At 43.0% G+C, this 10,055-nt stretch overlaps 1 protein-coding gene across 2 annotated transcripts; it reads left to right on the forward strand.

Moving 5' to 3' along the window:
* The first annotated feature begins 6,001 nt into the window (after positions 1-6,001).
* On the forward strand, positions 6,002-9,645 carry PROP1 (PROP paired-like homeobox 1). Of its 2 annotated transcripts, XM_036848285.1 has the most exons (4): positions 6,002-6,485; positions 7,675-7,907; positions 8,653-9,012; positions 9,551-9,645. In XM_036848285.1, exons 1-3 carry the CDS (start codon positions 6,377-6,379, stop codon positions 8,989-8,991), a joined length of 681 nt encoding a protein of 226 aa, XP_036704180.1. In that variant the 5' UTR covers positions 6,002-6,376; the 3' UTR covers positions 8,992-9,012; positions 9,551-9,645. The 2 variants fall into 2 exon arrangements, with proteins under 2 accessions (XP_036704180.1, XP_036704181.1); XM_036848286.1 differs by lacking the exon at positions 9,551-9,645 and having other exon boundaries at positions 6,019-6,485; positions 7,714-7,907; positions 8,653-9,099.
* The last annotated feature ends 410 nt before the right edge of the window (positions 9,646-10,055 follow it).

A 10,055-nucleotide genomic window follows, 5' to 3' on the forward strand; every position in this document is an offset into this window, starting at 1 on the left:
TTCTAATTGTTACACATCCTTATCAACACTGGGTATTGTCAGTCTTTTTAACATTAACTATTCTACTGGATGTATAATAATATCTCATTGTGGTTTTAATTTGCATTTTCCTGATAACTAGTGATGTTGAGCATCTTATACTTATCGCCTATTCATATATCTTCTTTTGTGAATTTATGTTCAAATATTTTCCCCATTTTTATTGGGTTGTTTGCTTATTTTTATTGAGTTGCTTTTCTTCTCATTTTTGAGTTGTAAGATTTTTTTTTTTTATTCTGGACTCAATTGTAAATTTTGCAAATATTTTCTCCCAGTTTGTGGCTTGCTTTTAATTTTCTTATGCCTTATGAAGAGAAAAAAATTAAATTTAATGTTCATCTTATCACTCTTTCCCCTTAAAATTATGCTTTTTATGTCCTATCCATGAAATCTTTGCCTAAGTCAGTGTAACAAATATTTTGTACCATGTTTTCTTCCAGTAGTTTAATAGAATTTTGTCTTTGTGTTTAACTCTATGATTCATTTCCTTGAGTGAATATGGTGTGAGGTAAAAATTAGAGTTCGTTTTTATCTATACTGATAACCAGTTGTTCTAGCATCACCTGCTAAAAAGATTTCTGTTTCCATATTGAATTATACTTGCACCTTTGTTGAAATTCAATTCTATTTCTGGAGTTTCTGTGTGTTCCATTCTTTTCTATGTTTATCTAATGCCAATACCACACTGTCATGATTATTGAATCTTTATGTTAAATTTTGAAATCAATAGTGTAAGTGATCTGAACTTGTTCATAATTTTCAAGGTTTTCGGCTATTTTAGGTCCTTTGCTTTTCAATATAAACCTTTAAATCAGCTTGTCGATTTCTTTAAAATTGTCTGTTAGGATTTTGATTGGGTTGTATTGAATCTGTTGATTAATTTGGGGAGGATTAGATTCTAATCTTTTATTGCTAACAGATAGACACACAGTTGATTTTGCGTATTCACCTTGTACTCTGAAATGAGCTTATTAATTCTAGGAATGTTTCTGTAGATTCCATTGTATTTTCTATGTACTTAAACATGTACACTAAAGCAAGAGTCAGCAAATTTTTTCTGTAAAAGGCCAGTTACTGAGTACTCTAGATGTTGCAATGTCACCTCTCCCATTGTAGAAGGAGAGCAGCCATAGATAATATGAAAAAAAATGATGATGGCTATGTTCCAAAGAACTTGTTAAAAAAAGAAAAAAGAAGGCAGAGGGCTGGATTTTGCTTATAGGCTGTGCTTTGCCAACTCTTGTTCTTGGGTTTTGCGGAAATGAAATCATATAACATGTACACTTTTGTCTGGCTTCTTTAACTTAGCATAATTGTTTTGAGATTCATCCATGCTGTAGCTATAGTTTATTCCTTTTTATTGCTGGCAATATTCCATTTCATGCCTATACCACAACTGTTCATACAGGCGCCTGTCCATGAAGACTTGTGTTGTCTCTTAGAAATAAAGCTGCTAGCAACATTCAACTACAAGACTTGGTATGGATCTATGCTTTTTCTTCTCTTGGATTAATTAACTAGAAGAGGAAAGGCTGGATCATTTTAAGAAATTAACATTTTTAAGAAACTGCCAAACTCTTTTCCAAGGTGGTTGTATTGCATATATTTCTTGGTGAATTGTCTGTTCAAATTTTTTGCATTTTAAAAAATTGCATTGTTTGTCTTTATATTCTTGAATTTGTATGTTGGGCATAGTTATCCTTTATCAGATATAAGAATTAACAGATAAATGTTCTTATTAGATATATGATTTGCAAATGTGTTCTTGTAGTATGTAACTTGTCTTTTAATTCATTTATCAGTGTATTTTGAAGAGCAGAAGTTCTTAACTTTGATGTTCAGTTTACCAAGGTGTTCATTTATGGTGTCATATCTAAGACATATTTATGTAATCCAAGTTCCCAAAGATTTTTTACCTATGTTTTGGAAGTTTTATAATTTTAGATTTTACATTCAGATCTGTGGTCCATTTTGAGTTAATTTTAAAATATGGTATGAGGTATGGATCCAAATTCCGTCCCCCCTCACCCCATATGATTTAGATAGCCAACTGATCCAGCACCACTTGTTTTAAAAAGCTAGGCTTTCTCCACTAAATTGGCTTTGTATTTGGGTCTATTTCTGAATTCTTTCCTTTCCATTCATATATTTGTCTATACTGATGGCAGTACCATTTGTCTTGATTACAATCTTTTTATAATAATTCTTGAATTTGGACAGTGTAAGTCTTCCAACTTAGATCTTTTTCAAAGCTGTTTTTGCTATGCTAGTTTTTTTGCATTGTTATATACATTTTAGAATCAGTTTGCCAATTTCTATGAAAAAGTCTGATGAAATTTTGAGACCACATGAAATGTTATCAATTTCAGAATTAACAACAATAATTAGTCTCCTGACACAAAAGCATAGCATATTTCTTCATTTTAAAAGGTTTTCTTTAATTCCACTCATGAATATTATTTTTAGTTTTCAGTGTACGGATTGCTCATATTTTTGATAACTTTAACACTAAATGTATCATATTTTATGCTACTATAAATGGTACTGTTTTTAATCCAAATTATTTATTATTTGTTGCTATATGATTATTTTTTTAAATATTGGTGTTGAATCCTGAAACTTTGATAAACTCACTAATTAGCTATAATAGATTCCTTATAATTCCATCAAAATTATACATGGCAGATTATTGTGTCCACATACAAAGACAATTTTACTTTTTCCTTTCCAATCCAGTTGGGTGTCCTATAATTTAATTTAATTCGGATACTAACTATCCTGACCTAGGACAGATCCCAGAGTTTAAGGGCTAAGTCCCACAAAGCTACCCCCATTCAGATGCCAATCACAAGTACTGGGCCCCCAGGTTACTCATACTCTGTTAAACTTGGCTACACATCGGGGTTTCCATGACCCCGTCCTCAAATTGGATAATTTTCTATAATGTCTCACAGAACTCAAGGAAACAGTTTATTTACTATTATTGGTTCATTGTAAAGGATATTATAAAAGACACAAATGAACAGCCAGAGGAAGAGGCACACAGGGACAGGGCAAGGTCAGGAAGTGTCCTGAATGCAGGAACTTCTGTCCCACAGAGCTTGGGGTGCACCACCCTCCCAGCACGTGGATGCTCACTCTTCTACTTTTCCTTCTTTCTCTGGCCTGTGGTGTGGAAATGACGACTGTACCTCCAGCTGCCACCTTGGACCATAAGATGAGGATGGAAAACTTACACTAAGATAGTGGAGTAGAAATTTCTGAGCTTGGGAGTCTGATGACATCTTAGATCCACTGTACCAGCCTTTGAATACCTACTTCTGAACTTATTTTGTGTGTGATAGAAATAAACTTCTATCTTGTCTAAGCCAACATTTTATACATTTTTGTCTTTTAAAGGTAATAGTACTGTTCAAAATGGCCCCCAAGCATAGTACTACAATGCTGTCTAGTGTTCCTAAGTGCAGGAGGGCCATGAGGTGTTTAATGGAGAAAATAATCTTTGTTCAGGCATGAGTTGTAGTGCTGTTGGCCATGAGTTCGATGTTAATGAGTTTACAATATATATTAAGTAAGGTATATTTAAACTGAAACACACATACAACAATGTTATGTATTGATTGGTTGACCAAAAATAGTGTGGCCAGAGGCTCACAGGAACCTATTTCCCTTAGTAGCAGTGGTTCAGTATTCACTAATTCAGTGCTTATCGTGACTTTATGGAACAAAACTACCTACATAAACAGAATTGACTGTATTATCATCCCTAGATGATAAAGCTGAGGTGCAGAGATACAAAGTAATGAGCCCGGGATCACATAGCTAGTAAGAGGTATAGCTGATATTTGAACCCAGGGCAGCCTGGCTCCAGAACCTGTATTCTACCCCACTACACCATCCTGCCTCTTGTAGGGTGAGAGAACCCTGGGTATCAGGCTTCCTTGAAGGTCAGGGTCGGGAGTGGGAATCAGGATGCCCTGGAAAACAAACTTCTCCCCAGCCTCCTAAGAAATAATGGTATTCTGGGATGTCAAGTCAAACCTGTAGTGTCTCAATGTCTTGGGGAGCAGGGTAGTAGGTCAGAGTTTCATTTGTAATATCAGAGTGTCCTGGGATCATCAGGCTGTTTTGGATGGCTGGTCAGAGTTCCCTTATAGGGGTAGGCTATTTTGAGGCAGCAAGAGTATTGGAATTCAGTGTGTGCTTGTGGATCAAGTTGACTACATGAATCTTGGGTGGCAGGGCTGTCATGCAGCTCAGGTTTCTCTAGGAGGTCACAGTATACCTGGGGTAGGGGAGGGGGTTGGCGTTTGGATCAGTGCTTCTCGACTTTTATGTGTTATGACCTGAATATTTGTGTCTCCCCACCAATTTCATATGTTGAAGTCCTAACCCAAATGTGATGGCATGATATTTGGAGGTGGGGTCTTTGGGAGGTATTAGGGTTTAAGTGAGATCATGAGGGTGAGGCCCCAAGATGAGAGTAGTGTCTTTATAAGAAGAGAAAAGAGACCAGGACTGAGTTCTCTCTCTGTCTTGTGAAGACACAGAAGGTGGCTGTCTGTAACCCAGGAAAAGGCTGTCAGGAACTGAATCAGCTGGCACCTTAATCATGGACTTCTCAGCCTCCAGAGCTGTGAGAAATGGATATCTGTTGTTTTAGCCACCTTGCCTTTGGTATTTTGTTATGGCAGCCAGAGCTGATGAAGACAAGTGTACAGTCAGTTCTCTTGGGGATCTTGTTACAGTGAAGATTCTGATTCAGTAGGACTGAAGTGGGGCCTCAAATTTTGCATTTCTAACAAGCTCTCATGTGCTGCTTATACTTCTGATCCATAGATCATATTGTAAGCCTCAGGATCCTGGAAGATTACCATGTTTTCTGTCTTGAATTGTTCTTTTAAAGGATGTGTGTAAAGGATAGCATAACCTTGGAGATCAGACAGTCCTATGAGTACAGTATGTTCCAAGGGGATTAGGGTTGCCCTCATTGAGTCAGTCTATTCTGACATTCAGGAACTTCATGCCGGGGGACAGGGATAATCTCCTAGTTGAGGTTGAATGCTCTAGGTTCAGTGTGTCCTAGAGGACCCTAGAGTCCTAGGGTATTGGGTTTGTCTTTAAAGGGGTCAGGATGTCCTAGGGATGTCAGAATGTACTTCCTAGATCTAAGTAATCTCAAGAAGCAGAGTACTGAGGGTATCAGGGTTGTCCTGACTGCTCAGGGATGCTGGGTATGTCAGGGTTTCCTTGAAGAATCAGAATGTCAGGATGTCATGGGAATCTCAATCTTCTGCAGAGTCCTGAGGTCCAGGGAGATCAGGATTGCACCTGGAATTCAGACGCTCTTGAGGGTAAGCGTTCTCTGAAGGTCTGGGTGACCTTGGAAGGTCATGGAGTCCTGGGGGGTTCTGGGTGAATGAGGAGGTGACATTTGGAGACGAAGGAAAGCAGAAAGTACTTGAGAACTATGGTGTCCGGGAGACTCATCCTATGGTTCAGGTTGTCCTGAGGGGGTGTCCAGTGTATTCTGAGAATCAGGATATCTTGGAGGGGCCAGAATGTACTTGTGTTTTTTAGTTTTTTAGTTTCCTGGAAAGAAATCTTTGGGAATCACCCACATACTGAGACACAAGGCAGGCCCTACTCCTGGTCTCCATTTGCACACCCTCTCCCTCTCCTCTCATTTTGAGGGTTCTGAGGAGGGGGTCTCAGGAGAGGAATGCATTTTCTCTTCCTTCCCCTGCCTGCTCCCAGGAGGGGATTTAACAGGACAAAAGAATTTGGTCCTCTGGGAATATGAGCTCTTGGCCCCAGTCCCTGGACCCTCCAACAGAGCACCTTCCCTCATCCGGCTTGTGATCCTCCCCTGATGATGGGGGCTCTGGTGACCAGGCAATGATTGGATGGGCCCACAGGGGTGAGGAACAGGTCACTCCTCCAAGGCTCAGGGAGAAAGAGTTAGTGTGGGATTGCAAGCTGGGAAAGTAGGCAGCTGAGAGCAAAAGGAGAGGACAGCATCCCAGAGAGAGAAGGGGCAGGGGGAGAAAAGTGGAGACTAAAACAGAGAAACAGGGTGAGGGCAAGGCAGAATGAGATGATACTCAAGCAAAGGAATGGGGAATTAGAAATAGAAATAAAAGTTAGAAAAAAGGAGAGAGGGAAAAAGATCTATCTATCTATATCTACACAGGGAGAGAGATTCAGAGAGAGGTATAAACAGGGGGAAAGCAGTGAAATACAAGGCATAGAGGGGAACAGAAACAGAGAAAGACTGATCCAGAATCAGAGACTCAGGGACACGAGACTGGGCTGTCTTTGGTCTTTGTTGTGAGCCATGGATGCAGAAGGGAAGAGTGAGCAGGGTAAACAAAAGAAGGGGCGAGTTTGCAGCAGTCTCTGGCCCGAGGGCTACGCAGCCGCTGGGACTTTGACCTCCACGGTGGGTGAGTGAATCTCTGGGGTGGTCCTGAGGAGGCAGCAGGTGTGCACGCTCCATGCCCAGGCTCCGTGGGGCGATGGTTCGCCACGAGGAAAGTGAAGAGGAGAGATAAAAGCCCAGAATTCTAGAATGTTAAAAACAAGGGAATCTTAGAAAACATGGGGCGGTACAACTCCTCTGCTTTACAGAGTGGCGCACTGAGGCCCTGACTGATGAGGAGGGGGGCAGAGGCCAGAGCTGAAATCTGTCTCCTCCCTCCTGACCTCAGAGTTCGCCCACTGCACTGCTTTCTCCAAGGAAGAGAGTTGGAGGGGCCAGGGCTTTGGATCCGAGGGGAGCAGGGGGCTAAGGTGGACAGTGAGCACTGGGTAGGGACTACCCCCTGGGTCCCCATGGGGATGGGACCCTCACTCCAGATATCTTTTCTCAGTGTGTGCCTCCCAGGTGTTTCCTTTTGCTCCTGTTCTCTGTTCCCCGGCTGGCTCTCAGACTAATTACTGTGGGGGCTTAGTGAGCCTGTAGGGAGAAGAGGCAAGCCTTTCCCACGAGCTCAGGTTCCTGCAGCCTGGTGGCCAGGCCAGGACTGGGATAGGGGAGAAGATGAAATGTATGTGTGGGGAGGGTGTGTCTGAGCAGAAGAGTGAGGAATGTTTCATCTTCCCAGGTGGGGGGAATGGGACAATGGGAACAATATAAAGGCTTAAGTTGCATGTGAACCATGAGAGCAGGGAGCAAGTCATAGGGGTCTTAGACAGAGACCTGGGCAGTTTGTTAGGGTGTCAGAGCGAATAGGAGATCCACAGGGTGAGGCCCAGGAAGGTGGTATGTGTGCTCAGAGAGGTGAAAGGCTTTGGAGGGGCATGCCTTACATGGGGATGCATCTGGGGGGGTGTAATAGGGAGTGGGCACACGGTGCAGAAGTGAGGCAGAGGGAGCGTGAGTGCCCAGGACAAGTGAGTCTGAGGGGGGACTTCATGTGGAGAGGGCAGCATGGGTTAGGGGACTCAGAAGTGAAGCAGGGCCAAGGCTGAGCTGGATTCAGCTAATTCTGAACGCTGAAGAATTTCTGGTCAGGCAGAGTGTATGAGCAACACACTGGGTCCTAGTAGAATCTGGGGGTTCCAGCATATGTGGCCTGGGATGGATGGGTGGGTCAATGCGGCAGCAAACTCTCCCTCCCCCCTCCTTCTCAGACATGAGCACTCAGCCCTACAGGAACCTCTCTGGTGTAGGAGTGGGGAGACCAAGTCTTTGCTCGCAAGGAGAACAGAGGGGTCGCCCACACTCCCGGCGCCGCCACCGCACCACCTTCAGTCCAGCGCAGTTGGAACAGCTGGAGTCAGCTTTTGCAAGGAACCAGTACCCTGACATTTGGGCCCGAGAAGGCCTCGCCCAGGACACAGGCCTCAGCGAAGCCAGAATCCAGGTGATGGCCCAGGATCCTTCCCCCACCATCCCCTGAAGAAATGCAGATTCGGTGATTGGGAACTACTGGGACATAAATTCTCAGGGTACTATAACCCTAACCAAAATGTTCACCAGAACAGAGTCTTACCCAACAGTCAGCATAACCTCATCTACGTCAGGAATGTCACTTGAGTTTAACCTTGGAGCGAACCTAATCTAACTTGAATTTCAATATCAAACCCCAACCTTAACAGTGATGTGAACTCCAACAGAAATTCAATCCTAACTATTCACACACGTATGTAACCTTGTCCCTAACCATGGCCTTGAAACTCAATCAACCTGATGCTCCCTCAATTCTAACCATAGAGTTAATTAATCTTAAGAATAAACTGTACCCTAAATCCAACCTGGTCTGTAACAATTAAACTCATCCATAGTCTTAGTCTCTAATAACCCTAGAGGAAATTTCCCATTCTCTGTGGAGGTGAAATGCCACTGTGTCATGTTTATCTCTTTCTTTTTAGAAGTTGACATTTCTTACTCACCCAAAGTTGTAGCAGGGCAAATTTAGACATGGATTGGGGGAATGGTGTGGGTCTTGCTTTGTCACTAGGCCTGGCTCAGCTATGCCTTCTGCAAGAGCTTTACTTCCTCTGGGGATGTGGGGGAGTCTTATGCTCTGTACCAGTCTGTAGCCGCATATGAGAATGCCACCTATTTGAGAGAGGGGCTCTGATGTGGCTATTCTCCCTCCTCCTCAGGTCTGGTTCCAGAACCGCAGAGCTAAGCAGAGGAAGCAAGAGCGGTCACTGCTCCAGCCACTGGCCCATCTGTCTCCTGCCACCTTCTCTGGTTTCTTGCCTGAGCGCCCTGCTTGTCCCTACTCCTACCCAACACCACCTCCCCCAATGACCTGCTTCCCTCACCCCTACAACCATGCCCTTCCCTCTCAGCCCTCCACTGGTGGTTCCTTTGCTCGACCCCACCAGTCTGAAGACTGGTACCCCACCCTGCACCCAACCCCTGCTGGTCATCTGCCCTGCCCTCCACCCCCACCCATGCTTCCCCTCAGCCTTGAGCCACCAAAGTCCTGGAACTAAAGTTAAACAAGTACTGATAAGGTAATTTCCCAGCCTGTGACCCTCACAATACAGAAAACTGGGTGGTTTCCTTTCCTTCTAAGGGCGAAGTAGAAATATGGTGAGGGACAGCTTAGAGACTGGGAATGTTAAAATGGGAGATCATGATGAAGGCTCACTGAGCTGACTGAGTGAATTTAAGGAGGTGAAACTACTGGAAGATATAGGTAAAGAGCCCCAGTGGAGGTGACTGGTGGGAAAGTGACATTGAGGGAAGCAGTGGTTGCTGCTGGTGGATGGAAATGGTTGAAGGGGATAGAACTTTTGGGACTTCACTCATTGAGATCACAGTTGAGGACCTTCATCCCCATTGTTTCTAGCTGATTTCAATAAGGCTTTTGATTTAAAGTCTACCTATACATCCCTTCCCCATCACCACCATTCGAATCCATCATTAAGTTTTGTTCATTCTATCCTGGAAATAGCTCTTGAATTTATTCCTCTCCTTTCTGTTCCAGCAGACACTTTGCTTTTTCTGGCCCCACGTTTTCTAATTAATCCTCTTCCTTGGTTCCCTTAGCTCCAGTCTTTCCTACTTCCAACAGGCTTTGTAAATCTGATCATCAAATATTAGCTTTCCAGTGTTTTATAAACAATAAATAAATAATACCTGATTTGCTAAGCCTGTAAGAGTCTTCAACGTTACCTTCAACGTAACTTTTAAGTCACCTGCATGTGGTTTTGTTATTGAGCAAGGGCTCCTGTGACTGCAGCACAGAAAGCCAAACTCTGACAGCTGATGTTTGCAGTAAAGTAAGGGTTTATTGCAGGGCGCCAAGCAAGGGAGTGGGAGACAAGCCTCAGATCTGCTCCAACTTGGCCTTTGAGTTGGGAGTGTTTTTAAAGAAGAAGAAAAAAGAAGTTGGGATTAATCATCGTCTTGTGACATCTCTTAATCATAATTGTGGAAGTCAGGATGTGTCCAGTTTACAATTCTCTAGCCACCTGGGGGATCTGTGAGCTCATCCTGCTCTGGAGAAACAACCTGAGTTTGTGTGTTAATGATGATATCTACAACAGCAATT

This window comes from Balaenoptera musculus, chromosome 3 (genome assembly GCF_009873245.2).
Source record: "Balaenoptera musculus isolate JJ_BM4_2016_0621 chromosome 3, mBalMus1.pri.v3, whole genome shotgun sequence".
NCBI lineage: Eukaryota > Metazoa > Chordata > Mammalia > Artiodactyla > Balaenopteridae > Balaenoptera > Balaenoptera musculus.

What these genes read in the sequence shown, in the direction of transcription:
- PROP1 (XM_036848285.1), top strand. Translation starts at nt 6,377, where the DNA reads ATGGATGCAGAAGGGAAGAGTGAGCAGGGTAAACAAAAGAAGGGGCGA. An exon ending in GACTTTGACCTCCACGGTGG is followed by an intron (nt 6,486 to 7,674) that starts GTGAGTGAATCT and finishes CCTCCTTCTCAG; the next exon opens with ACATGAGCACTCAGCCCTAC. An exon ending in TCAGCGAAGCCAGAATCCAG is followed by an intron (nt 7,908 to 8,652) that starts GTGATGGCCCAG and finishes CCTCCTCCTCAG; the next exon opens with GTCTGGTTCCAGAACCGCAG.